This window comes from Syngnathus typhle, linkage group LG14, assembly GCF_033458585.1.
Source record: "Syngnathus typhle isolate RoL2023-S1 ecotype Sweden linkage group LG14, RoL_Styp_1.0, whole genome shotgun sequence".
Taxonomy (NCBI): domain Eukaryota; kingdom Metazoa; phylum Chordata; class Actinopteri; order Syngnathiformes; family Syngnathidae; genus Syngnathus; species Syngnathus typhle.
Genome location: NC_083751.1, coordinates 7,887,562 through 7,915,331, shown reverse-complemented (window position 1 = coordinate 7,915,331; position 27,770 = coordinate 7,887,562). Strand labels below are relative to the sequence as shown.

The 27,770-nt window shown below is 40.7% G+C and overlaps 4 protein-coding genes and 1 long non-coding RNA gene across 8 annotated transcripts; 3 read left to right on the top strand and 2 right to left on the bottom strand.

Moving 5' to 3' along the window:
- Positions 1–467: 467 nt before the first annotated feature.
- On the top strand, positions 468–3,754 carry LOC133167256 (5-hydroxytryptamine receptor 3E-like). Its single transcript, XM_061297883.1, has 10 exons — positions 468–492; positions 567–637; positions 800–963; positions 1,069–1,113; positions 1,198–1,304; positions 1,466–1,635; positions 1,853–2,019; positions 2,092–2,302; positions 2,981–3,160; positions 3,282–3,754. The coding sequence occupies exons 2-10, from the start codon at positions 586–588 to the stop codon at positions 3,560–3,562; spliced, it is 1,377 nt and encodes a 458-aa protein (XP_061153867.1). The 5' UTR covers positions 468–492; positions 567–585; the 3' UTR covers positions 3,563–3,754.
- Positions 3,755–4,602: 848 nt separating this feature from the next.
- LOC133166866 (5-hydroxytryptamine receptor 3C-like) lies at positions 4,603–7,814 on the top strand. Its single transcript, XM_061297204.1, has 9 exons — positions 4,603–4,651; positions 5,064–5,227; positions 5,321–5,365; positions 5,848–5,954; positions 6,083–6,252; positions 6,418–6,581; positions 6,742–6,952; positions 7,058–7,264; positions 7,338–7,814. The coding sequence occupies exons 1-9, from the start codon at positions 4,615–4,617 to the stop codon at positions 7,616–7,618; spliced, it is 1,386 nt and encodes a 461-aa protein (XP_061153188.1). The 5' UTR covers positions 4,603–4,614; the 3' UTR covers positions 7,619–7,814.
- On the bottom strand, positions 7,074–11,091 carry LOC133166867 (uncharacterized). Its single transcript, XR_009717867.1, has 6 exons — positions 10,884–11,091; positions 10,481–10,693; positions 10,321–10,374; positions 10,011–10,180; positions 7,320–7,453; positions 7,074–7,213 (listed from the first exon to the last, which is right to left on the bottom strand). It is a non-coding gene; the product is annotated as an uncharacterized LOC133166867 (long non-coding RNA).
- Positions 8,892–11,445, top strand: LOC133166865 (5-hydroxytryptamine receptor 3A-like). Its single transcript, XM_061297203.1, has 8 exons — positions 8,892–9,023; positions 9,178–9,222; positions 9,562–9,671; positions 10,025–10,194; positions 10,256–10,416; positions 10,507–10,717; positions 10,876–11,151; positions 11,225–11,445. Exons 1-8 carry the CDS (start codon positions 8,922–8,924, stop codon positions 11,440–11,442), a joined length of 1,293 nt encoding a protein of 430 aa, XP_061153187.1. The 5' UTR covers positions 8,892–8,921; the 3' UTR covers positions 11,443–11,445.
- Positions 11,446–11,583: 138 nt separating this feature from the next.
- On the bottom strand, positions 11,584–25,806 carry rubcn (rubicon autophagy regulator). Of its 4 annotated transcripts, XM_061297201.1 has the most exons (21): positions 25,591–25,780; positions 24,107–24,260; positions 22,969–23,052; positions 22,556–22,715; positions 22,354–22,460; positions 22,052–22,262; positions 21,344–21,778; positions 20,177–20,272; positions 19,751–19,866; positions 19,462–19,660; positions 19,254–19,361; positions 18,863–18,937; positions 17,920–17,977; positions 17,472–17,604; positions 17,249–17,394; positions 17,078–17,142; positions 16,747–16,985; positions 16,407–16,468; positions 16,156–16,309; positions 15,820–15,913; positions 11,584–13,254 (listed from the first exon to the last, which is right to left on the bottom strand). In XM_061297201.1, the coding sequence occupies exons 1-21, from the start codon at positions 25,626–25,628 to the stop codon at positions 13,115–13,117; spliced, it is 2,874 nt and encodes a 957-aa protein (XP_061153185.1). In that variant the 5' UTR covers positions 25,629–25,780; the 3' UTR covers positions 11,584–13,114. The 4 variants fall into 4 exon arrangements, with proteins under 4 accessions (XP_061153185.1, XP_061153186.1, XP_061153184.1 ...); XM_061297202.1 differs by lacking the exon at positions 18,863–18,937; XM_061297200.1 differs by lacking the exon at positions 11,584–13,254 and having other exon boundaries at positions 13,568–15,913; positions 25,591–25,806.
- Positions 25,807–27,770: the final 1,964 nt, after the last annotated feature.

Sequence of the window (27,770 nt, the reverse complement as noted above, 5' to 3'; positions counted from 1 at the left end):
ATATTGAAGGACACTGTGTTAAATGTTTGTTAGTGCACAATACGGTGTCTGTACTGCAAGCAATCTTGTAGTGTATATACAGTAAACATTAACTGCTTTCCAAATTACAATTACTTTTTTTTTAATGTATTTTGTTTTGTGATCATCTCCATTTGTTCCACAGCCACAGAGGGGAAAAAAAAAAAGCTTGGTGGTGATGTGTGACCATAGGAGAGCATGGCTCTCGTTCACCGGGCCTCTACACTTATTTGTTTGTGACCAGCAGGTGTGACACTGATGTTACACACATATGAATATGAGCTCGTGCTGTGGTTTGTTTTGGTTTTTCATTTATGTGAAGAAAGCGGCTGCCTTGTCACGCAGAACCTTTGCTTTAACCACCATTATTTGCATGTTTTCTTGCTTCTATTGCTCGTGCCACTATATATATATACAGCGCTGTGTCCATAAGCAGGCCAATAAGGAGCACTCAAGTCATCAAGGGACCGATAGGTACGTTATTTTTATCCTGTTAGAATTGACAGCTACGTATATATTAATAATGTGATAATGGAATACCGTACTAGCAATTCTCAACAGGTACACATGAGAAAGACAGCGATGGCCATGCTGATTCTGCTGCTGATTTTTATTCCAGGTATGTTTATTTGCAACCACTCAAAAGAACAGCACAGATAAGGAAGATCTACAGTCGTAGTGGAACGCTAGTGAACATAAGTGATTGTCTGCGTGGTGTGCCGAATGTGAATTGAATTTTCCCGAAAACCAGAAAAAAACCCCGTTTGTTTGTGACCATCAGCTCAATGCATCGCCATCAAGGTCAACTGCTCTGAACCAAACCAACTGGCATTGCTGGAGGCCCTGAAGCCCATTTTTAAGATGGGCGCCATTCGGCCAGTCACAAATATGACAACCCCTACCAACGTTGGCTTACATTTCCTTCTCTTTGCAATATTAGGAGTGGTAAGTTCAACTCAGTTGAAATCCAACTATCTAACTATTTCTACTTTAATGTCATTATTGTATATAAGAGTGACTGTTTTGAAAATGTGAATTTTTTTTCTTCAGAATGAGAAGGCTCAACTCCTGACGACCTTTCTTTGGCAAAAATTTGTAAGTAATGCATCATTTGTTGTTTTATGATGGAAATGCAATGACTTGATTGTTCCTTTTGCATTCATGTCCACGTTGCGTCAGTCTTGGCAGAATGAGTTTGTCACTTGGGATCCAGACCAGTGTGGCACCGATAAGATTACTCTTCCCAGAGAAAAATTTTGGCTTCCAGATCTTGTCATCCGTGAATTGTGAGTTTCAAAACCTAAGCTTGTCTTGTTCTTAGATTCACAGCCAGTTCTGTACATCAGTAAACATACATGTTGTTTTCAAATATGTTATTTTGAATTTCCAAATCTAATTGTTTCTCAAACCTAATTGTATACATCAAATCTGTATCTGTGTGTTGCAGTATGGATCAAGACAAAGCTCCAATTGTTCCTTATGTACAGCTGTACAGCGATGGAAAAATGCTTGACGCAAAACCAGCCAGAGTTGTCAGTTCGTGTAACCTCGACATCTACACTTTCCCCTTTGACATACAGAACTGCAGTCTTACCTACGGGTCCTTCGTAAACCTAGGTAACGGATTTCGCTTGAGTTAAAACTCCAAACAAGAGTCACTTCTTTGTGTGTCTTGACATGTGAAGAAATTTACAATAAAGCAGACTTTGACCTCTTATCGATGACACCCTATTTATGATTACAGTTGATTGTTGTTTAAAAAAAAAAAAAAAATACATAACTTCTATCATGTAATGCAAGATATTCACAGAAAAATGTGTTTTCTTTGGTTCAGCAAGTATTATGAAGTTGTCCCTATCGATGCCTGACGATACCATCACAGCAATATCCAAGAAAGTGATGACCACTTTAGGAGAATGGGAGCTGCTGAACATCACTGTCGTAGACCACGATCATCAAAACGATAGTGAGGAAGCCTACGTGGATGAGCTTAAATTTTACGTATGTCCGACCAAATCTGAATAGAACAATACTTACAACATTCCAGTCCTCAGAAAGCATTTCTTTTGCTAGATCCAACTGCGACGCAGGTCCACGCAGTACGTGGTGACCCTGCTGATCCCGAGCGGTTTCCTTCTCACCGTGGACCTTTTTAGCTTCCTACTACCGCCGCAAAATGTAGATCGCTCGTCCTTCAAGATGACGCTTATCCTGGGCTACACGGTCTTCCTGCTCATCATGAATGATCTGTTGCCTATCACGGGAAACAGCATCCCCCTCATCAGTAAGTGCCATACTCATGATTCTTTATGTATACAGTGATGACCTATATAGTGGTTCATTGTGTCTGTCATATCTGGTGTACAACATGGGATTTGTCATTCTGTATTGATCATTATGTTTTTACACAACATAGTGCTTTTCATTATTAAAACAAGGTCTGGTCAAAGGTCTTTAGAATTACTATTATGATTATGATTATTATTGCAAGCATTCCATGAAGTAACGCACCGCTCACTCAATATCACCCAGTTCTGTGACCCTAATGAGGAAAAGGGGGTTGGCTAGATAAACGTCTGTCACGAGTTTGTAATTTCAAAGTGGCCAAATGAATGCACGTTCACGTTCAGAGATCTCGCCGCCACAATTGCCAAATCGTCTGTGAGACTGCATCAGAAATAGCACACGCACGCAATGATTTTATAAACAAATTCCTGAGGTGCAGCAAGTGTGGCGAAGCGCTACATTGGCAGCATTGATCATTTGCATGATCCATAAACAGTGTGGGCAAACACGTACGGATTTTCATATTGTCAAAATTCAAATGGCAAGCAAACACAGGTAACCACAAGAAAGAATTTGTATAAGTTTCTTTACTGGAGTTACAATTTTGTCTTTGATTCTTGAGCACCCAATCGAGAAGTGAATGTGTGCGTGATTTACCTCCTGTCTTCCATGCCAGATGTGTTCTTTTCGCTGTGTCTGGCTCTCATGGTGGCCAGTCTCCTGGAGACAATTCTCATCACCAACCTGCTGCTCAGCTCCAAAAATGTCACTCCCGTACCTCGCTGGATCCGCGTGCTGGTTCTACGATTACTGGGTCGTCTTGTTGGTCTACCTTGGGAAGAAGTCAAAGATTCAGGTATACAGACAATACGTTTTTCTCTTCAACATAATCCCCCCGCATGAACCTGGCCCTGATACCAATTTCTTTTGTGATCCTGGAACTTTTCTGATGCATCTGAATCTCTCTTAACCAACAGACACAAGAGGAAACAGTGTGTCCACACAACACGGATGTGGCGACCCCTCTCATGGGGAGAAAGGACAAGCAGTGGAGGACAGGGCCCTGCAGGAGCTCAGGAGCCTTGGTGGAGACCTGAAGGTCCTCCGCCTACAGGTGGAGGAGCAGCTGGGGAGCAGCCAGAGCTCAAAGGAGTGGATCCAGGTGGGTTTTATCATTGACCGCCTGCTGTTTGGCATCTACCTCCTCTTCATATCTGTCAGCATCATCACCATCACGATCATCTGGGCTAGTCGGTAGATGACAACTTTTTTTGTTTTAGTGTAACTGATTGATAGATCACTATGACATGCTTAATTTCTCAGTTGTACTACTTTGACGAGTAATTGTTAATCATAACAATTCTCTAATTATCCCTCCTATACAATTAGCGCTGACTAGATGATATGTTAAAGTACAATGCTAAAAATAAAATGATACGCTCAACAAATACCTGATAGTTTTGGCTGATTCATTTCAATCTACTGTAGTTACTGTCTTACAATTGTTTATGTTCTCTTTGAAATGAAAAGATGAGGAGAAACTAAGCCAAGGAAATATCGTGAAGTGAACACTGTAGAAGTAACTCTAAAGACCAAATGTGTGTAAAAGCAGATTATCAACTGACTGCGTATTTCCAAATATATTTACCAGCATTTTTTGTCATCATGCGCTATAATGATCTAATGCAATATAAAACTATATCAGTTGTTTGTCTATTATTCTGTATTTGCTTTTGTTATGCTTTGTTTTACTTTGTTGCCAGGTTTTTAATGACAATGTGAATCTGTTCTCAATTAGCTGGCTAGATTAAGATTAAGTAAATAAATAATAGAAATAAATTAACGGGGTAGCTCGGTGGAGCACTGGTTAGCACGTCCGCCTCACAGTTCTGAGGGTGCAGGTTTGATTCCACCTCCCTGTGTGGAGTTTGCATTTTCTCCCCGTGCTACCAAAATGGTTCAAAATATGTATGTTTGACAAAACCCATTGTTTTGGCAAAATAAATAGCAACACAACATATTCGCTGAGATGAGTCTCACTGTCCGACGCTTTTTAGCGAAACACGATCCTTAAACAGAAATTTTAATTAAAAAGACTATGTGCAATCTAAAGGGTTCATGTCCATTTAGTCATAACAGTTTTGTCCTGTAACAAACCTATTTAAACACTTTTTAACTGCCCCATGTTTTCTCTCTAAATCCAAAACTGTTTTATAAAATAAACAAAAACAATTGGAGTAGGCAGGTATGGGAGTAATTCAGACCGACTGTTAATGTTTTTAGTGCTGCCCACAGAAAGTCAAGTCCTCTATGGTTCTCTTCATCTTCATCTCTCTCTTCACACACGGTAAGAACATGCAAATCACATTTGTTTTTCAAACCTCCTGATTGTTACTGACTTTTTGCTACAGGCCTGTTATATCAGCAGAGTGAAAGTGGCATTAAAAAGGGGGCAATTTATTCATTATGTTATGTATTTTAATTGGTAGAAAAATTTGTTTTGCATGACTTTTATTTATTTTTTTGTAGGTCATTACTTTTTTATTTGATATTTGTATTTCTTACAAATCAGATTTACGTACCTACCTTCCCATTTGAGTACTCGGCCTTACATTTAGTGTTTCTACTGCTATTAAGCCTTAATAGGCTTAATAATTAAGTGGAAAAAGGACAAAAAAAAATAACACGAAATTATTTGAACTGTAATTTGTAGTAGGGAACCAGCACACCTAATTGCCGATGTAATTCCCATTGTTAAGCATCGTGCAATGCCATCATGCCGAACTGCTCTCGCCCGGATGGCCCCGCCTTACTGGAGGCTCTCAAGCCCGTCTTTGACCTCCGCTCCATACGACCTGTCACAAACACTTCAACCACCACGACTGTCATGATCGGCTTCATCCTGCTCGGCGTTCTTGGGGTGGTAAGGGACACTGACGTTCATTGCAAAAAAGCTCACAACCTCTATCACTTTAGACCTTCCTCCACTCAAACAAAACATATTGACTTCTTTCAGGATGAAAAGGCTCAGATCCTGACAACATTTATCATGCAAGCATTGGTGAGTCCATTCTTTTGAAGCGAATGAGCTGCTGCCAGGCAGCAAATTGGTATGTTAGATTACATAACTGTTCTGAGGTTTGAAAGTGCTCTGCAATTATATATTGGGGGAACCCCACTCGTGACCTGAGAGAAGCTCAATAGAAACTGGACAAGTGTCAGAGAATGAATGCAAAGGTTCAGAGTGTACTGAGCCGTGGCACATAAAGTTAACTGTGAAAGATAATCAAGTATGCCATGGGGAAAATTTCAAATTTTCCTTTATTGTTTACGATAAACTATGCATCTTTATCTACCCCAGGATTGTCAGGAAGAACAATGAAAAGCTCTACCACTAGATGGCAGATGCCTATTTTGCGAATAATAATACGCTTGTATACTGTGATTTTTTTTCTGTTGTAAAATATGTGCTTTGAATCTTGGCACTGAATTTCATCTTGGATGGTATATTACATTGTGACAATCAGTGTGTTTGTGTTGCAGAGCTGGAAAAATGAGTTCATAAAATGGGACCCAAACCAGTGCGGCGCCGATCAGATTACAGTTCCCAGAAAACTGCTGTGGGTCCCCGATGTGGTTATTAATGAGTTGTAAGTCGCTGTAGCGATATAATGGAGGAACAATTGTTAGTACCTTAAAAAAGTTCAAGTTCAACCAAAGTAGACATCAGGATGTTGCAATTCAATTCACGAATTTGAAAATGTTGTTTTTCCTGCAGTATGGAGAAGAATGTGGCCCAATTTACACCGTACACGTACGTGGACGCCAACGGCACTGTGTACGATACTCGGCCTGTCAGAGTGGTGAGCTCCTGCAGGCTCGACATCTACACCTTTCCATTTGACATTCAGAACTGCACTTTGACCTTTAACGCCTACATCTACGTTTGTAAGTGTCAATTAAGTTTTCCAAACTCTATATATTTTTACATAAATATATGATGTGTATTTTTAAGGTTTGGCTTTTAATTTCTCTGTGCAATGAAAAATAAAATTCAGATTCTGAATTTGTCTAGATGTCAGATTAAAGTAACTAAAATGATTTTTCTTTCAGCACCTGCAATAAAGATTGGTAGCATAGCGTCGGTGGAGACATTAATGGAATATTCCGAAAAAATGATGGCAACTATGGGAGAATGGGAGCTCATTGGAATCAAGGCATTACATCGGCAGAAAACAAGTTCAACTAACAGCACTTATGAAGAGCTTCGTTTCTTTGTAACTCAATTTACTACCTTTAATTTTGTTTTGTTTTTACATATTTAAAAAAGGAAAATTTTAAGTGTTTTTTGGACTTGATGGTAAATAAAACTCTGTGGTGGGACATCTTCCTTTCATAAATATAAGTGACATATCAACATCAATATCTCACCAACAGATTTCACTGCGGCGCAGATCCCTGTTGTATGTGGTCAACCTCCTGATCCCTTCTTGCTTTCTCATAACGGTGGACCTCTTCAGTTTCCTGCTGCCTCCTCAGAAGGTGGATCGCTCCTTGTTCAAGATGACGCTCATCTTGGGCTACACTGTTTACCTGCTTCTCATGAACGACTTCCTGCCCATCACCGGAAACACCCTGCCGCTCATAAGTAGGTTTTCTTAAAAGCACCGATATGGCTGGTGTCAAATAAAAAAATGAAATTGTCCAAGAACTGCCCAACACACGTTATACACTTGCTCTGTTGTCATGCCAGATGTGTTCCTGTCCCTTTGCCTGGGTCTGATGGTAGCGAGTCTCCTGGAGACCATTCTCATCACCAACCTGTTGCACAGTTCCGCTCACTACCCAGAGGTTCCTCGCTGGATCCGACTGCTAGTCATCCATATGATGGGCCGCCTGGTTCTGATTCCTCCAAAGCCCAAACAAGTGCAACAGATCATCCAAAATTCTCTCGCATTAGGTATGGCACAATCTAAAGATACAAAAGAAGTAAAATGACTAAGATGGATTCTTACCTGCCTCCCCCACAACAGAAATGGACACTCAGAGAGGAGGTGACGGAGGGGCCCACGGACCAGAAGGGCCACTGGACAGGGACAAGGTGGTGGACGAGCTTCGGAGCCTGGGAAGAGATCTTAGAGTCATCCGTCTGAAAGTGGAACAGGAGCTGAACGTTAGCCAGAGCACAGAGGAGTGGATCCAAGTGGCTTTCATCATAGACCGCCTGCTGTTCGCCATCTATATCCTTTTCTTATCTGCTAGCTTCATCCTCATCATCGTCATGTCGGTCAACTCATACAACGCCTCGATTTAGCATTAGTCATTGTACTTTAAATATGGATTCAAGTTCAGATGTTTTAGTTGGCGTTGCTTGACATTTATTCTACTTTCTAGCAGAATCTTTTACAGATTACTAATGAGAACAGAGGGGTGGAACATCATCCTCAAAATAGTTTTTTTTGTATTATCTATTTTTTTTTTCCAACTGTTTGTTCATCAACACAAAATTAAAAAGGTTTGCTGAAATGTACGGGGTACATTAAAAAGTTTAATACAGCGAGATTATGAGTATCTTTTCTATTTCAACCACAACTAAAGCATGAGACCACAGTCTAACAACTAAATAACATGCAAAAGTGTCACGTATAGCATCCTGCAAGTCCCTCAGGTGAAGGTGTTAAAAAATAAAATGCTTGGATGGTTACTGAAGGTGTTAAACAAACAAGTACAATCGGTTGTTGGAAGTGAATCCCTAGCTCCATAACTACTGCTCTATAAATACTAAAGATGTAATATTTTTGTAGATACCTAAACTTTTAGTAGATTGCAATTTAGTAACACTACCGGTATTTTACTTTCAATGTCTTTGGTGTTAGTAAGCATTGTCTTATTATTTATGTGAGCGCAATTATATGATAACATAACTCTAAGACTTAACCTTTGCAACCAAAAGGCAAACTATATTTTCTAGTTAGAATGTGCCTTCCAGAAAGAATCATATTAAATTAAAAAAAATGTCATTTGGACATTAAACTGTTGAGTTGCAGTAATCTCCAGGGACTTTGTAATTATAAAAGTGTGTGCGGCTATTTGCTGGCAATCAGTGTTGCATCGGCAGTCAACTCCGCTTCATGCTTGCAGCTTTATTTCAATTATAATATAGTTGAGCAAGCAGATACATCAACCATGTGTTGGTTGCATTGGAAAATCAACGTCATTCCAACTCTTCTGTTAATTACAGGTAATAACAATTTTCTTTCACTTTTTGCCTGAAGCATTTGTATTATGTACTCTAAAGAGATCATTTATCTTTTGCGTGAATGATAGCAAAATTTGGTGTCAACTAATATACAGTGGAGTACTTTTGCCTTCTTAGTTGGTCTGAATATCATTTTAGCTTGCCTTGACAAACTTTGTATCATCTATTCTATAATACCACTTTAACCTGTTGAGAGTTGCAGTGAGCCGGAGTCCATCTCTCCTTGAGGCAAAATGAAACTGTCATAATAGACTTGTCCTCTCAACTTGTTTTCCACTCATGCATTGTAGTTTTAGCGTTACAGTGTCACAGCAAACTGTCATGTAAAGAAGGCGAGAGCGGTCCATCCCATGAGTCTATGCAAGCTGTTTTCGACCTACAAGCTTTCCGACCAGCGGTAAATCTCAGCAATCCCACGGTGACCAATATCTCTTTCACACTGTACGCGGTACTCGGGGTGGTGAGTTCACACAGTCAGGAGGACCGTAACTGGCTTATGTTACATTGTAATCATCATCATTTTCCATTTTACAATTTGAATCAGCCTTCAACAAAACTGAGGGAGATGTCGATATAATCACAGGATTTGTGTCTTATTGTTGTTGCTGTTTAAGAATGAGAAGACCCAGATTCTTACAACATTCCTGTGGCTGAGACTGGTATTTATTTTTCTTACTTCCCCCAAATATTAATATTGAGTTGTTCATTATTGTATTTTAGATTTAAAATCCTGAGCTCAAATCTTTGTTTTATTTAGTTTATTTATTTATTCATACTTAAACATTTCATAATGTGGTATAATAATATAATAACTCAAAATGAAAATAAGTTATATAATATTCAATTACATATATTATATAGTATTTATTTTCTGATTCTTTAAGCCAATACTTAACCCTTGTTGTTTTATAGTAAAGATCTAAACCCAGAAATAGAATGGAAATCTGTTAAGTCAGAGATGACAGTAAAGTCATTAAATGCTAATTACTTTATTGCAGTTCTGGCATCACGGGTTTCTAGTTTGGGATCCTGACAAGTGTGATGGAGTGTCCAGGATTTCTCTCCCTGTCAACAGACTCTGGTCTCCCGATATCATCATCTATGAGTTGTACGTCTTTGATTGCATGAGTTCCTACAGTATAATGGTGTATCATAATAATATAAAACATTTTTGTGTGATTCATTATAAATATAATTCAATAGCACTGCTTGTTAAGTCAGCAACCACACCTTTGGGTACACATGCACAATATGGTACGATCCCGGAGCAGCATCAAAAATTATTACTCAATATTGTTTGTTGTTGCTATTCATAAATATTGTAAATATTTCAGGGCAGTTCTCAAGTCATATTTTAATTTTTTTACATGGCGTGAATGCATATGATCAGGTGTTTTGAAACTTAATCATATAAAAACATCAACCGAATGTTTTTCTTTCTACCAACCAACTGATGTCCAGTGTGGACGCTGACGTCTCCCAATCTTGTCCATACGTCTACGTCAACCACACGGGTCACATTCGCTGGGATAGGATGCTGCGTCTCGTCTCAGCCTGCAACTTGAAGATCTTCAGTTTTCCTTTTGATGTGCAGAATTGTACTTTTACCTTTGGCTCCTACATGCATACCAGTAAGAAAACACAGAATGTCGTTGTAGACGAGCAAACCATTTAGAATTGTTTGTTCTGCAGTACGCGACGTGAGGATAAGTCCGGCACTGACTTTCAAAGAGATGTCTGGGAACTCAAAGCGTTACCTGGAAGCCAGTGGAGAATGGGAACTTGTGGACATACTGGGGAAGACTTCTATCCTACAGTTTGGGATTGATGAATGGGACGTCATTACTTTTTGGGTGAGTGAAACTAGTATTCCATCCTGGAAGGAATACATGCTTGGGCTCATTTTTACATTCATACCTTGCCTCCTTTTTCATGTTGTCCAGGTGGTGATAAAGCGACGCCCAGTCCTCTATGTGGTCAACCTGCTCATCCCCAGTTCGTTCCTCATGCTCATTGACATCCTGTCATTCTACCTGCCTCCCCACAGCGTGGACCGAGCCTCGTTCAAGATGACCCTCATCCTGGGCTACACAGTCTTCTTGCTTATCATGAATGATCTGCTGCCCAGCACTGCCAATGGAACACCCATCATAGGTTAGTATTGTATTACCGTCAAGAAAAATATTCAAATACCGGAGCAAAACTGCCCCAAATATTTATTGCAATATATTGCCCTAAGGCATTAAATACATAAAAAAACAATAACGTTCACCAATCTTTAAAATTGTGTTCAATTGTATTGCTCAATTTAGGTATCTACTTCTCAGTGTGTCTTGCCCTAATGGTGATTAGTCTACTGGAGACTGTCGTCATTACGAATGTTCTCCACAACAACTCCATGAAATATCAGGAAGTCCCACGCTGGGTGAGGGTGATAGTCCTTAAACACATCGCCAAAATCATCTGTTACCATTGGCAAGAAGAGCCACAGCTGCGCTCTGTGACGCAGGAAAAAAATTCAAAAGCGCCAGGTCCACTTACCCAATCAGAAAGCAGGACGTTGTCTGAAAATCCCATCAGCAATGAAGGTAAACAAACACGAGATGCTTTTTTTTCCCCCCTGCCAAATTGGAGGTACATAATCAAACATCTACTTACCAGGCACTGCTGCAATGGCTGAGCTCCAGCAGATCTGTCAACACCTGAGCGAGCTCCGTGCTCACCTGAGTTCCGTGCAGAAGGAGAACGAGCTGCAAGACCAATGGTGCCACGTAGGATATGTCTTGGACTTCCTGCTCTTCCGAATCTATCTCCTGCTCATCTCTTGCTACGCCCTGGTCATTATCTCCATGTGGTGCATCTGGATCAGTCCAGCTTAGCGGTTGAGGACCCTTGTGCTAAGCTTTTGGTCTGTGTTTGTGCCTCAGTGTATGTCGGTGTATGTTGGGAAACTGAATTATAAAAATCAAAAGGCTGTCAGGCAAATATGGATGAGTGCAGCAAAAAAGCACTAATTCGCATTAACAGTCTGGCCATTCTTTTATTGTCAATAAAATTCTTTAACAATCATACAATAACACAATTATCATTGTAACAATTTCATTATTAGAAAATAATTTCATCCCTAGTAGACTTGGAATCACACACAGGAGTGCTGGGTGCTTAAACCTCCACCATAAGCAGAAAAGGCTATGTTGAAAATTCATGTTAAATTGGTCCCTGTGATGGACAGATTTCATTAAGGATGATTTGGGGTTTCTTCGAGCGGGCCTACATATAGGACCAAACAGATCAACATGACTGTTTGAATAAAGGACAAGTAATATTTACCAATATTTTCTGTTGTTACTGTCTTGATTTGTGGGATAACCATTTTTTTTAGAAAATGAAATTAAAACAAAGGGCCATTTAAGATAGGATTTGGATTCAGTTGACATTATGCATTTGGGATCGATCGCATTAATACTCTTGTTCACCCCTGTGATGGGAGAGTGAAGAATGATGTTCTGATGAACATCAGAAACTAATCCTACAAGTGACATGTCTATCCACCCTCTCCCACAAAAAAAGTCAGTGCAATAAAATGGAATTTCTCTAAGAATGCCAATTCAGTGGCATTTGAGGAAAAAGTTAAGTGCTGTTTAGACTTGTGTAAACCATGCATAAAGTACAGCAGGTAGAATTGCACACTAATTCAAGTCAGTCTAATGAAAATAAAATACACAATGCAAAGGGGAATAAACTAATGAGCGCATCTAGAATGTTTACATCCCCCTGAAATCTCACTGGACCAATTCAAGACAGTTAGCTTTAACTCTGCCCTGGCTTTAGCAGTTTAAAATGCAGCAAAATTCTGTCCCAAATTCTGAGCTTACGAACAAACTCTGCTGTGGTTGTACCTTTATTGTAGGTTCTTCCCCATCTTTGGAGGCTCCTAAGCTCGACGGTTAACAAGGCAAGATAGCCCTGCCAATTTTTTTGGTCTCGAGGCACAGGTGTCTATGGCTTAAAAGACTAAAAAAAGTATTGTCCGTTAAAACATAATAAAGGGAGGAATGTACATTGGAAATCAATCATAAAAGTTCTTTTTTTATATATTTGATCATTTTCTTTTAAATCATTCATTGTTTTTAAATCAAAACTACTTGTCCAAAATATGACAGAAGCACGTAAAAGCAACTGTTGGCAAGAGCTAAAAAAAAAAATCATAATAGACAAATATCAACCCTGCATTATCAGCTGTGTGCGTGTTTTAATGCAGAGAAAAACAAATTAAGTGCCAATGAAACTGACAATTGTGTATCATAGCTTGCCTTTCTAGTAGAGGAACATCTCACCTGGTCGAGCAGCAAACACTCACTTCTCACAAAAGGTGCACAAATCTCCTTTTTCACATTGGACGCGTTCTCCAGTGTTAAGTGCTACTAGAGTGAAAGTTCCTTTGTGACAAACAGTAGTTAGTTGGACAAAAGCACATGATAAACGGGTGGAACGGAGGGATAAGAATCAGTCACATTGTGCTCCTCGTCAACTTCTCAGCTTTGCATTTTCCTACTGAGTTCCACCGCCCTCGTCCTCTTGCTGCTCCATGTTCCTGCGTGCCATCATCACGCGGCGCTGGGCCAGCCTCTGACAACGAGGGCAGTCCTTGGTGGCTCTGAAGCAGACTCTGTGGTAACAAGCGTGGCAGCCTGGTTGGAGAAATGATACAAAAACAAGTTAGTTGACGAGGAACATAACAGCGGCGTCAAACAAAGTAAACAATAACCAGTCCAACCAGTTTTGCCTTGGGGGAATCGTGGCAGCCAATCAGAATGCGAGGCAGACTATAAAAAGGTGCAAAAGTGAGAAGCAGAGAGGCAGGAGGGAAGCGCAAGCAGGAACATGGCATTGTCGACCGCGCCTTTAACTGATTCAGACACATCCAATCCCTCACCCACTACACAGCAGAAACACAACTTGCACACTCATGACCAGCTATGAGGGACTGACAAAAAAAAAAACAAGATTCTAAGAGGTGTTTATTTCATGTTCATGTGGAATGAAGCTCAAACAGCATGGGAATGCAAAAATAGAAAAAAAAATTCAAACTCAACATTCAAACTAAAATAAACATAAATCTTCATGATTGAGACACTACCAAACAGTTGTATTGAATAAAAGTGCAACATGCTAGGAAATGTTCTAAGTGAAATGAAGAAGTAAATATTTGGCCCTTTCAAGCCGCCATTTTTCCATCTCTTTCTGTGTCACCATTCTGATCTTTAGACACCGTTATATAACAGCTATAACAGAGGGTGCTTGCTGTTTATGGGATTTTAATAGGTTTAACCTGTGTCTCACTTTTCACGCCCTGTTGAGTTTTCAGCAAATGCCGCATTTCGACAAGTACTGCATGTCACACTACGCATCGCTAAAGTCATTATCTGACAGAGGGATTGAGCACACAATCGTGTAAATTAGCCCTTTCGTTGGTTTTGTTAAAAAGTGGTGTCTGAAGAGCCTGTTATAGACTTCTAAGTGATTACTAAAAAATAAGACCTTGATTATACTTTCAAATGGCATTGACTTGTCAAGTACATATATTTCAATCATATTCAATCACTGTAGAGATGTTCATACTTGTTTTGCATAGGATATCAACAATATGTTGAAGACTTTCTTTTGGCAAGACTACAGGATGTTGACTCCTCTTTAACATATTTGGAAATGCGCTCCAATGTTAATGTTTAAGTCTTGGCTTCCTTAAAACACACAGCTACCTGGAAAAGGAAAAGCCTGAAGGCAAGGAAATGGAGGACACTGCAGCCTAAATGAGCACAACGCCACCTCAAGTCAAAAAATGCCCAAAAATATTGCCAGTCCACAACCTGCGCATTCACTAGCCATGTGACCAAAATCTAATAATCCTCCACCACCAAAGCGCTGAGAGTTGGGAAATGGAAAACTACCACACGACAGAAGAACTGAAATGACGACCTAACAGTGAATAAGGAAGCATCTAAAAGATGACAACTTACCTTTACCTTAAAATTTCAAACCATTTTTGTAAATCTGTGTGTTATTGCAACTTTGCCGTATTGAAAAATGCCCAATTAAAAAAAGTAAACTTGCTTTATCTTTCAGAAAGTAATTTAAAAATATCTGGTCTAATGCTTCCCACATAGAAAAAGCAAAACACAATAAATAAGAGAGCCCCGAACTGTTTCATTGGTTTAAAAAAATGGAAAATAAACTTTATAAAATCCAGTCACCAAATGAAATCAGTCACTCAAAATATGGCCAGGGTATGAATGATTCTGTTCTTTCTCATCCATGAACATCATTTTCAGCGGCCCCCGTCATCTTGCTATCCCCCTCGCTCCCCTCACAGGTCTGTCTGCTTCTTGTGACTCGGCGGGCTCTGCGAGTCTTTCGAGCTCGCCAGTTGGTTTGAATGGGGACTGAATCCACTTGTCTGTCATCCTTATTGCCGCTGTCTTTGTCTGTCACTTTCTCCACTTTTCCCATATTCGCCTCAGCTTCTCTAACGTCTCCCCCCTTTGCCATCTCCATACTGCCCCCTACTGGCTCAGACAATACTCGCTCAGGCTCTTCATGTTTTACTTCTTCTTTGGCTTCTGTTATGCCCTCACCTTTAGAGAAGGTCCGGCGTAGACGTCCGAACCATCTGTCCTTCCTCCCTTGGCCTGTTCCCAGTTCCTCTAAACTGTCCTGGCTGCTACACATCTCGCTGTCACTGTTCTTTTTGTTACTCTTTGAGAGACTCTGCTTCAGTCGCTCTAAGTGGAGAACTTTAAGTAAACTGTTTTTTTTAGCATGATCCTCTTCCCCTTCCTCACTCTTAGACCCACCTTTGCTGAAAACCTCATCTCTTTCCTCGTTTCTATTGTCATGCTCTTTCTCGCTCTCATTCTCAGACTCGCTTTCTTCTGTCACCTCCTGCTCAACTTCATGTCCGTGGTGCCAGGTAAAAGCTTTGATAAATTTTCCAGGAGAGAAATGATGAAATATTCCTGCTTTTTCCATTCTCTCTTCTATTTGGTCTGTCGATTCCTCTTGGTCCTCGCTGTCCGCACCCTCGGACAAATCCAAATTCTCCTCCCCCCCCTCGCCCTCCCTGCGATCCTTGGAGAGGGCCCTTGCCAGCCTACGAGGTTTGGAGATTTTCCAGTCTATCCAGATAGCGGGAGCTGAGCTCAGACGAGAGGGCACTCGTAGGCCGCCCAGGCTGGCTACCAGCAGAGAGGGCTCACCTTCGCAGCGTTGGCACTTGCTCAGTTGGAAGGGGAAGATGATGTCTTTCTCGTTGCCACAGAACTCACACACGAAGCCCTTTGCCTGGCACAACTGGAGAAGATCAAAACACAGGTGAGCACGAGCATTCATACTCAAAATAAAGATATTCCGGTGTCAGGAGCAGATCATTTCTATTTCGACCATTATTCAATTTGATCACAAAGGTGTCTTTATAAACCCTGCAAGATTTGCTAATGGAGACTGGAGAGACTGAACAGGAACAAGTACATAAAACCCTTAACATCGGCTATGAATAAGTGACAACAAAAAAGATCATTCAAATGTTTTCTTACCACGCAGCCTGCTACATGCACAGTGCCGAGTTTAAGTAACTCCTTCATTCGGGGGGTCAATTCTCCATTGCGCACAGACAGAAGGTCATTCAGGGAAAAAAGGTGCAGGTCCTCCGTCAGGTGACAGGGCAGACTGTCAAACTGCTCGAGAACCCTGAGAGATGACAAGCATACACAGATTGTTGAAGTGATAACAAGAAGTGACATTTTGCGCAAATGATGTGTGGATGTCAAAACAACACAAGGCTTACTCTTTTGAAAAGCGACATGTCTTGAAGAGAGTTTTCATATGAAACAGCTGCATTCTTAAAACCTAAAAAAGGAGAATAGGTGGAGTTTAAAAAAAACTTGATTAACAGCGTAATGTATTTACGTGTTAAAGAATAAAGTTGTCGTATGTTGTAGGCAGAAGTAAATTACATGAATGGTTTCATTCATTCTGCGTTCCCAACCTAGTAATCACTAGCCACACCGCTTCCATTACCCAATCAGGATCTTTCACACTCAGCAATCGTATTTTGTCAACAGCCAATGCTTACACAACGTTTTCAACTTGTTGCAAACCGTGTAAAGTTCATTATGATGGCTCACCCTAACAGACTCCAGAGCTTTAACTTTCTTGTAAAGGTTGCTGTTGATGTCATTCGGATTGAAGAGTGGGTCTCCAGCAATCTTGCTCAGCAAGTCACGGGCAAAGTTGCTCACATGGTATTTGCTGAAGTCCCACTTGATCAGAATTCGACTGGGAACCACAACTTGCGCATTTTCATGGCAGCACTGGCAGAAGTAACGCCCGAGGTACTCGCAGTAACGTAGTCTTTTAATATAATCTGTGCCCAAAAAAATGAAAAGGTTGTTATAGAAATGTACTAGTGATGAAAACCAGAATCAGCATTGAAGCAGCTGTAATAGCATACTGTACCTGGGTCAATGCGAGTCCCACAACCAGCACAGCGGTAATTCTGTTTCGCCACGATGATCTTCCTCCTGACAGAACATTAAACGAGCTTATTTAATTTATTTGAGCATAAACGCAGTTTTCAAATAACAAACTGTAGGCAAACAAAACAAAAGAAAAGTATTGCTGACGTACTTTGGTGGAGGGTGAATGTTGAAGATAATTTGTGGTCGGGGCGGCGCCCACTCCAAGTTCCCTCGTACCCGAATCCTTAGCTTATAGACGTCTGCATGCTCACCGTCATCAGGAGAGATGGGAAGTGAGTCTGGGATGGGCAACAGCTGAGAAACATCCGACAAGTGGAGTTACGAATCTAGTAGTAGTGTCGCCAATGTTGCATATGTGAGCAGGAGCATACTTTCTGTGGGGCATCATGTTCTGGAACCAGCCAGTCAAGCTCGGAAGCGGCCGGAAGCTGCATGCCCTCAAACTGTCGGAGCAAACCCATGGCGACTGACTCGGCTGAGTTGGATTGAAGGAAGGAGGTGGAACTGGAGGAGGATGGATGCAGGAGCAAAAAGAAAATATATACTTTTACATTAATAATCATATTTTATTTGTGACACACTTCACATTTCATAGGAATCTCAAAGTGCTACAGAACAGAAGCTAGGCATACATATACTGATAGAACTTGTTGCAATGTCGCAATACTACATCGCCTGTGTCACCTTTAAATCTGTCTTTTGCAGACAATAACGCAATTCTTTGCACTGTTAATTTGGAGTTGTTAGTTTACGGATTTTATACAATTGTGCAGGTGCACCTAAATGTCTGGTGAGCTCCAAGAATGTATTTTCACTTACATGGAATCTGAGCTCAGAAAAGACTTGCTGGTGCTTACGCTGCGCTTTATGTCTGCTTCTGGAACACAAAACAACATTGAAAATGACAACGAAACCGATCGTTAGTAAATATTTTACCACAGATATGATAACACATTTTGGAAAGCAGAACATCAACAACATTATAATATAGTAATGATGTAATGCTATATCAACTAAGGTTTAATTTACAGATCCATCCATCCAGTTATTAGAATTTACATATACAGAACAAGAGTTCCTCAGTTAGTGCAGGCTTAAAAGTAAGAGTACATAGTCATGTGGGAAGAAATTTCATTTACAGCCGTACTTAATGTTTTCTATTAGCTTTTCTATTTATAGCGTGTTCACTGCAATCAAGACTTCACAAATCTGTTAGTGTAATTTGGTAAAAGACCATGGAACATTCGGATTTGCGTTCAAACTTTGCGTCACATGAACAGAACTTGCAAACCGAGTAGCCCTTGTACTAGTTAGTTTTCCTGAGATGATACTAAAAGGGTGACTGAAATGGGCATTTCACTAGATAACTTTAAACAAAAAGCAGTCAGAATTGATATGGATAAAAGCAAGGAATGATCATGTGCGTGACAGCTACTAGGCGCCTAGTAGGCCTGGGAAAGGCTTGCAAAGCGAACAAGGACACACAAAGCAAATGGATGGCAGCTATACAGATGATCTAACTAACCAGTCGCCTCACAGGCATCCACACCCTCCAAAAACACCAAAGTACCTGCACAAAAACTTGCCAGCTTGACTCCAAAATGAAAATAAAACTCATTCTTTTGTGGTGTTGTTGTTGTTTTTTTTAAATCAGTCAATTGTCATCTTTGAAGTAAGCCTATGAAACAGATCTTCTCAGTTTGGAGTCAAGAAGCACGTTTCCTTTCCCGAGGAACCCCGCCCCTCAACAGCCAGCAGATACCTGAGAAGAGGGAGGCAAGTGACAAGGAGAGGCCATTCTGAGACACCGCCAGCAGGGAGTGACCCTCACAGCCATCTGAGGGACAAAAACTAACACACTCAGCACCACCGTCACCACACCGCACCCACATTAGAAACACAAACAAATCAATGTTGCTTGAGTTGCATGAAATACACACACGCACACAAAACACACACCATCACCAAGCCCCAAAGACACAACAAACTCTTCAATCCAGTTATTCTCCAACCTTAACATTCATCATGGAGGGTTAATAATTAATGGTGACATGGTTTGTTAGCAGTATGACGACAATGTGATGATTGGGTTATGAATGTGGGCCTATAGCTTCCTCATCGATGATTGAATTCAATTGCGTCCGTCTTCGTACCCCGTAATTCACACTCCTCCACCTCCTCTGCAGAGTCGGAGTCGGATAGGCCCTGATGGGAGTCCTGGGAGCTCCTCCTTGAACCGCTGCTATCCGTTGAATGAAACACTACAAAGCAATATGATGAATTGTTTTTCATTTGTTGGCAGTTTATCACTAATTATTGGAAAAATGGAATTAGTCACTGTATAATACAACTGCAGCTTACAGTGGTGGGGCGTTGTGCAGGGGGGCAGGCGGCTGCGACGGATCTGCTGCCTTCGCAAGCGGATCTTCTGCTTGAGCTGCTGAATCTCAGAGTCGCTGTCTCCTTCCTCTTCACCCTCCTCCTGCTGACGCCGCAGGTTGTACTTCATCAGCTCGATGGCTGCAATAAGGGACTCTGAGATGCTGAAGTGAGCGTTCTCCTACAGGATGAAAAAGTTTTAGAAGGTGGCCATTTTTGTCATGGGTTATGTAAACGCAATATTCTGAGTTCAGCATCAAGCGCTATTAACCTTTTCAAGGTCAGCACAGCTGCCAAAGTCCTGCTCTGACAAGTAGCTGATGAGGCTCTGGCCTTTTGATGGCTTCCTGAACAAACCATCTGCTGTCTTGCTGTACTGGGACGGATCTGAAGCAACCAGAAAAATAAAAGTACTCAAAAACAGAATGCCATCAAATCATTCAATATACCAATAAACCATTATGAGTTCAATATACATATGACTATAAACTGTGGCTTATAAATGCACAAAATAGCAGAGGCAAGAACTGCAATATTGTGACGGAACACTAAATCAAATGACTTGCTGATTAGTTTGCCTGTCAGCAAAAGTTCAACATTGGCAGTAGCGCTATTAAAAACACTTAAAATGTCATAACATCCTATTTTATTTATACAAGCTGAGCAAGATACGCTGTGTCAGGACATTTAAACTCACGAGATTCCATGTAAAGGGAAGTGGGCGTGCTTATGTCACTGCACGGAGGTGAGAAAGGGTTGAACTCCTTAATGCAGCAGTCTTCGCTCCTCGTTTCTGAGGGATAAGTATCCATATTTAGTGCTGCAGACTTTCACCATCATTTAATCCACAACATTTATGAAGTTTGGAAAACAAACAGGTGATTTTGGTTTTTCACCAAATGAAAGTTTTTTGTTTGCATGCAGACAAAATCATGGCTGCCGAGATTTGATATGAACTTCGTTTAAAAACATTGTTGTGCAGATTATCAAGAGCTGACATAACTTCTGCTCGGCATTTTTGCATTGAAGTCAAACTCAATGACTCATCAGCATGTAAGAATCACTGCAGAATGCACAACAGAAAATAAGATGAATATGATGTCCTCAAAATGAACAATCTCAAAACACAAATGGAATTATATGCAAGGGATGAGGAATGTTCGTCCACATGCGAAGGGAAAAAAAAAAGAAGGATGGAAGGGTTCAAGTGATGGAGTACAGTGCAACTGCGCTGACAACCTGCTACCGGATCCTCAATTATTACGGTGATTTTCCGGTGGGCCCCTTCTTCTTGCAAACAGTAGGAAAAAAGAGGTAGAGCAGAAGGACAGCATGTTACCAAGAAGGGGAAACCAGTGGGAGCAAAGAAAATACTGTAGAGACGTTTTAGGTTTGAGAAAAGATTCGTCTATAAGTCATCTCTTAAACAAATTTGAACTTTCTTAAAGCTGAATTTGATATGGTTTCTAAGCAAAGTCAAATGTAAATCATACCATGTCATATTATTCCATAGTGTACCATTTGGATCGTAATTGATGCTTTCTTGAAACGAAACAGAGTGCACTGCTGGGATGCAACCAGCAGGGGAGGGGGTTAGATGGGAAGTTTAGCTAAAACCTTTCCATGCTGTATTATTTTGGTAAGAAAGCAGAAGTACAGAACTTTGAAAAAAGGATTCTTATATCCCATGATGTAATTAATGTATAATGTATTTTGACTATTGATTCCGCTAATAATCAGAACACTGATTGCAATTTAAATACTATCTACCTGATTGTGCCATCATAAAACATTCCACAAAGCGAGGTCGTATGATCAAACAATCAAGAATCACTCCTGTTGTTTAATATTCAGATGTATTTACCTGTCCTGAGTTTTTGAGTGATTCCCGTATCAGAAAATGAGCGGGTGTGTCCTCGAACCCCTCTGTTGAGCTCTCGCTGGCCCTCTGAGAAAGACGAGCGCCTGAGTGGCGGTAGAGCCAGAGAACCTGGCTGCAGGGACCGGTCCTTGTTCTTGGTGGGCTCGCTGTGCGTGGAGCTGTGTGTAGAGCTTTGGGTGTCGCGGCGACTTCGTTGGCCCAGGTTACCGATGGCCAGGTACTCTGGACCGTCGTCGTATTCGCCATCACCTGAATCTCCCGTGTCAGGCTGTGGGGAGGACGGTGAAGGAGACTCTGAAAGAGAGATGGAGGGTATGGACGCATGTCCTTGAGGAGGCGTCACACCCCGCTCACTCTCTTCCGGCCTGGTCAGACACACCCAGGGAGGACCTAGGCTGCTGGATTGTGAGGTAGTATCTACAACAGAACAAACCGGATACAGAAATAAATCACAAGGCCAGCCATAAATGACAAAACAAACCCAAGAAACACATCCCATAACATTCCATTCATTTGTTTTCGACAGCATTTTCTACACCACATTAGCACGGAAGTGAGCTGCAGCCTCTTGCATCTGACTTTGAGCACGAGGCGGAGTTCACCTTGGACATGTCACTAGTCAAATGCAGGGAACCAAGACTAGTAACCATTGACTCTCACATTCATACCAAATTAGCAATATTTCCTCACTCGAGCTGTTTCCAACGCCTATCATGTTGTCGTTGGTGTTCGTGGCAGCCACATCTCTAAGTGAGCAGTGGGATGCTGTGAGCCTCCGGTTTAGAGGCTCTTTTATGGGTGTCGATTCAGCACTTCTCCAGGGCTCGCCAATGCCGGGCAAAACACACAGGCTCTGGCTCTTCAAGAGGCCGAGGCACGGCGGAATCTTGAGCGGGGACAGCTGCGAGACGGAAATATGAACAGGTTAGATCTGGGATCAATGAAAGGTACATTATAAAACCATTGGAAACCACCACCAAAATCAAACTCACCCCCACTGTATCTATTTGGGCCAGCAGTTTGGGGTTATTTTGTTCCACAGCTTCGAGACACTGGAACATGGCGGTGACATGCGGCTCACTGAGCAAGAAGGCATCTTCTAAAAAATATATATACATATAAAAGAAAAAATTAAACAATTGATTACAGAGTGAGAGAGGAAATTGGACACAATTTCACAAAGGAATATCTCACCATTGTAGTATTTTCTTGTATGTCCCTGATGCCTGAGCAGAGGTTTGAGCTGAGCCGAGAGCATGTGGACCTGCAAGCTGTAAAGCAACCAGCGCTCTGCCTTGTAGCTTTCACCGGCACTCTGCACCCTGCTGCTCAGTACCGGCTCCAGCTGACTGAACTGTGGGCAGATGACAGCAAGATAACAATTCAAACAACTCCCAGATAATAAACCAGACAACGGTTGATTGTTCATATTTTGGCTATATATTAGTTATATGAGGGACAATAACGGTCCCGCCTACTGTCATAGGAGAGATAACGTTTTTTAAAGGTTAAGTACAGTATTGAAATTGACATTGAAATGTATTATGTATAGGGTACCTGAAATGAACATATAAAAATTCGATGACTGTATATGTATCACAACATACCTGTTCGACGTGTGAGGCAAGGTGAGGGCTTATTTGACGGACACACCAGACAAACGGCCAGTAGTCTCTCTGCCTGTAATACACCTGCAAGCCCCCCCCCAAAGACACACATAAAGCTTAAATTTAAAGTAATTTGTGCATAAATGTATTTGACAATGTTGTCTACGGTCAACCTAAATTTAAAAAAAATTATATGCACTGAAAACAGGACGGTACATAATGTCCTTGTATTCAGTTTGCCATCACAAAAGACCATGTCATTTTGATCACTGCGTATTTGGTGACTGAACTGGTTTTAATGTCAAATATTGATATAATTATTACAGTTTGGAATCAGCAGTACTCTACTACTCTTACGCAAGTGCTATTTCTCGAGAAACAGGGAGTGAATTGTAAAGAAATGTCAAAACCCTTTAGGCTGATTAAGACATTTTCCTTGTCCTTTTTTGTGATACATGGAATTGTTGCAGTGATGGTAAAAAAAGGAAAAACACTGCACAATAATCACAAAATTAACTGCGTTGATACTAAAAGAGTGGAATGTGCACCGCAGTTTTTCATCTTATTAGGAAAAAACTTGTTGCCAGGAAAAACTAGTTTATTTTTACACTTATTTATTTGAAAATCCCCTGCTCCTCACTTACTGTAAATTGCTGTCACATATGATGTCATCTAAAGGTGAGCTATTTTAAAGTAACGAACCTAATATACTGTATCCTTACAATTTCAATTAAACATGTGACTTAAATCGCAGCCTGTGTATTCAACAAATTACCTGTGATTACTCTGAAACAGACTATTAAAATAGCTCTGATAAAAATTGGACAAGTTTCACAGACTGTGTTTTGTTGAAAATGAGAATCCATCCATAAAAAGATGAACTTTTGGACATCTATTTTTTCTAAACCACAAATATTCCTAGCATTCATAAAATAATGACCTGCATGACCACGCACAGCAGATGCATAAAGAGAAAAACTAATTGTATTGTCAATAGCTAACATATTACCCAGTAAACCGGTCTCACTTGGATGCATTTCAAGCTAAAATGAAACTTTTGTCAAGTTATTTATTAAAAAAATAAATAAATAAATAAAAGGGGGGGGGGCATCACATTGACCTGGTCTGTGTGTCTAACCTGCTCATTCTTCAGTCCATGACTGAGAATATTGTTCATGTCCTTGTGCAGGCGCTGTAGGCCGCCATAGCGGGACCAAACATTGGGGTTGTTTGTAGACAGGAGGCCCTCCACTGTGGTCTTCAGGCTGGACAACAACTTCCAGAGCTCCCGCCTGAGTGTAACAACATGAGGAGAGGAAGTTCAGGAATGAGGAAGGACTTAGAAAAAGTGCTGGCATTTGTAGCGTTGACTGAATTCATTACTCAAGACATTTCCAGGGAAATCAAAGTCAAAGTGCTGACAACAACTAAAATCATCCTGACATGACAGATAAAACCCTTTAATCCTTTAAACAGATCCTCAAAAATACAGTTTTTACCTCAAATTCAACGCCGAAAAAATTGTAAACTTAACTACATGTTCTTGGAAGCATAAAGCGATAGTTTTGCTTTATTTTAGTTTTGTTAGACAGCCGTAAACCCTTATCTATAGTGACAGACTACTGATAGAGAATTCTTTAATATACACTACTCATATAGTCATGTGATGTGTTCTTTAACAGTCAGTCATGAAATATGCTACAGGGAGGGAAGGGACAGATATGCACTAACAACAACTCCTTGGCCGTGTGACTGAACTCAGTAGTAATAAATGCAATCATGTCTTAAAGACGCTGTTAACTTGTAAAAAGAAAAAAACTCTAAAGGCTATGGATGGTGCATACAAAAAGCACAGCAAGATTTGTATCTGAGAAACTATTTATCAGATCACATGATGCATCGATTCAAAAAAGGATGTATTGTACACTCCTACATATAATTTGAGTGTATAAGTGGGCACGGGTTGCACACTAAAGAGGTCCTAAGCACTACCATTGAAAGACAACGATGGCATAAAATAAAAATCAACAAAAATAATTAAAGTAAAGCCTGCATGTTTGCAGCTCTGCATTGGTAAATTTACAGTTTTTTTTTAATACCAATTACAGCTGAACAATTCCCCCAAATTGCAACGCTTGCAATGTGATAATAACATTCGATTGTAATTTAAAAGCAATTCAGACCAAAGCAAGAGCACCAGAAAAGTGTTGTGACTGACTGACCTGCGTGTTTGTGTTGGCACTCACCCACCAGGCCTGACTAGTTAGATTCCAAAACTGTTTTAACATACACAACTGTTTCAAATGAAATAAGGTAAAAGTGATCGCTTCCAGTGCATACACGGCCCTACCACACGCACGCCTATGCGAATAAAACAAATGGATCTCGTTTCTGTCAGTCAACTTGAGAACTGTCAAAATTACTGACAGCTAGCTTAGCCTAGCAGCTGAGCTAGGCGTTAGCTTTAAAATTATAGCCACCTGACAGGCGCCAGTGTAAATGCATAATAATGGAAATCGTTGTCACGTCGTCAATGGTGAATAATATTTCATAAACTGTGCGTTTTGAATGTCAGCCGTCAACTAGTCCAGCATGCCCGATACATTCCCTGCTGTCACTCACTTGCGTTCCGCCGCATCTCCGTCAGACGTTACCTCCATGTCGTGTTTGGAATCAAGTGCAGAGAAATCACTGGAATCGCTGAAAATTACATCAGCCGCATGATTCTTTCTCAAAAAACACAGGTTTGCAATTGTCCGCCATCTCAACCCCGCCTGCCCGAGCCCTGAATCCAAATAGTGGAGGAGGCCACATGACCAGCATAAACCAGGGGGCGGGGCCGTTTGTGTCTTTATAACGCTGCGCTACACCCTTTGACCATAATCTTATTTTTACCCATTCATTCATATATTATCTGAACCGCTTATCCTCACGGGGGTCGCAGGCTGTGCGTAAATTTATGTCATCACCTTTTGCAGCTTTTGTGTCTGCTAAGTTGAGCTATCGTTGTTCTATGGAGTCTAAAATAAACTAGCGGTGAGAAGGTTCTAGTTTAGTGCGCTGTTGCTTGATTTGCATCGGCCAAAAGTGCCCCCTGCTGGTTTTCCCCGATAGCGCACTCTAAATATCTGTCCAAGATGGCCGCTAAAGTGCGCATGCGTGGTTGGATAATTTTCCACCCGGAAAAAAAAAACAATGCCAAAATGCAATTGTTGACCGCAAGATGGCGCCATTTACACTCTGTTGTGTTGTGAAGCACGCTCTTGCTTCACCTACTCATTAAAAATAGATCTTTCATATCCTAAAAGAGAATACATGTTTTCTATTAATGCATTAACTGCGTGGTTGTTCTTTGTGTTTTCCAGCTTTCTTTAGCATTTTCAAAATATGCATGTTTTTCTAATTGAAGGTTCTAAATTGTCCAAAAATGTAAACGTGAGTGTGGATGGCAGCCAACTGACTTTGACGGCCGAAATCAGATGCGATAAATTCAAGATGGTTCATTCATTTTTGCTCATTCACTGTTGACTCAATCCCATATTAATAGAAAAGCCCTGCAAAAGTTTTTTTGTTTTTAGTTTGGTTTGTACGTACCTCCTCCAACTTATGAAACCATTGATCCACTATTTTAATTACAGTAAACATATTGTTTGCATATTAGTTTAACTTTCTCCACGCCAAGATGTTTCTACATCGTGACAGACTTTTCAAGTCGTCAGTCGTCACGAACTGTGACAGTAAAGTCGCAGTATTTATGAGGTGTGGTTTCAAATGACTGAACGGTGAGTAATCATTTCATAACACGCGAGTAGCCCAACAAAAAGTATTGAATGGGAAAATGGATTGCACAAGATCTCGTTTGTGTGGTGTCATGTAATGTTGGGATACTTCACATTCTGTACGATTTGCTTGTGATTTTTTGCCACTGCTGTGTTTTGCAATAAGCGGGCAGAAATTTTATTATATCGGCAGACCGGCTCAAAGTGACGCAAATTGATTGTTTACAGACAGAAGCTATGACATAAATTGGCTGAATCCAGCGTTTCAAGTGATGCACAAACAGTCTGACTTTTCTTTAGTGCAAGTTTGCAGCTGGTGTCAAGACACATTTACGATCATATCCGTTTGAGTGATTATGGGCAATTTAAAGTATTTAATTAACATAAGAGACATGTTTTTGGAATGAGGGAGGAAAACAGTTTCAGGAAAAACCTCATGCAAGAACAGGGAAAAACAGAGATTTTCCAATAGAGATTGTAATCCAGATTTCTGACCAATTAAAAAGAAAACTCCATATCCAAGTAAAACATGGTGGAAGATATATGTTTGGCTAGTTTCTGAAAATTGATTAAGTTGAAGACGGAACAGTTTTGTTCTCACTCACTCTGCCACTGTTACGTGGTACAATAAAATGATAGAAATAATCGGAAATGAATGAATCAGATCATGATTTATCAATTATGAAATTTGTGGGGTGTGTCAATACTTTCCTCCACTGATCATCTGACCTCAAGTTACATGTCTATTTGTTCCATTACAGGAGTGTGACAAGTCTGAAATACGTGTTAAGGAGTCAGGGACAAGTTTGAGCAAGTTGATGACAAAGTTGCTGGGAAGGCAAATGTTGCACCAAGGCTAGTGTGACTCACCACTGCAAATGGTGGAGCCGTGTCTAAACGCATCAATATATGAGATCTGTCGCAGTCATGCAAATTTGCTCAGAAGTGAGTGCATCAGTCAAGGTCACGGTTGAAGTGACCTTTTTTCCCCCCTTCATTTTGTCTGCTCAAAAATAAAATCAG

Coding starts and splice junctions, on each gene's coding strand:
- LOC133167256 (XM_061297883.1), top strand. CDS start 586: ATGAGAAAGACAGCGATGGCCATGCTGATTCTGCTGCTGATTTTTATT. Junction 964..1,068: donor TCTTTGCAATATTAGGAGTG/GTAAGTTCAACT, acceptor TTTTTTCTTCAG/AATGAGAAGGCTCAACTCCT. Junction 1,305..1,465: donor GATCTTGTCATCCGTGAATT/GTGAGTTTCAAA, acceptor TGTGTGTTGCAG/TATGGATCAAGACAAAGCTC.
- LOC133166866 (XM_061297204.1), top strand. CDS start 4,615: ATGGTTCTCTTCATCTTCATCTCTCTCTTCACACACG. Junction 5,228..5,320: donor TGCTCGGCGTTCTTGGGGTG/GTAAGGGACACT, acceptor GACTTCTTTCAG/GATGAAAAGGCTCAGATCCT. Junction 6,582..6,741: donor ATGAAGAGCTTCGTTTCTTT/GTAACTCAATTT, acceptor TCTCACCAACAG/ATTTCACTGCGGCGCAGATC.
- LOC133166865 (XM_061297203.1), top strand. CDS start 8,922: ATGCAAGCTGTTTTCGACCTACAAGCTTTCCGACCAGCGGTAAATCTC. Junction 10,195..10,255: donor TGGCTCCTACATGCATACCA/GTAAGAAAACAC, acceptor TTTGTTCTGCAG/TACGCGACGTGAGGATAAGT. Junction 10,718..10,875: donor CAATGGAACACCCATCATAG/GTTAGTATTGTA, acceptor TGCTCAATTTAG/GTATCTACTTCTCAGTGTGT.
- rubcn (XM_061297200.1), bottom strand. CDS start 25,628: ATGGAGGTAACGTCTGACGGAGATGCGGCGGAACGCAA. Junction 19,661..19,750: donor GCTGTGCTGACCTTGAAAAG/GTTAATAGCGCT, acceptor TTCATCCTGTAG/GAGAACGCTCACTTCAGCAT. Junction 17,395..17,471: donor AACATGATGCCCCACAGAAA/GTATGCTCCTGC, acceptor GATGTTTCTCAG/CTGTTGCCCATCCCAGACTC.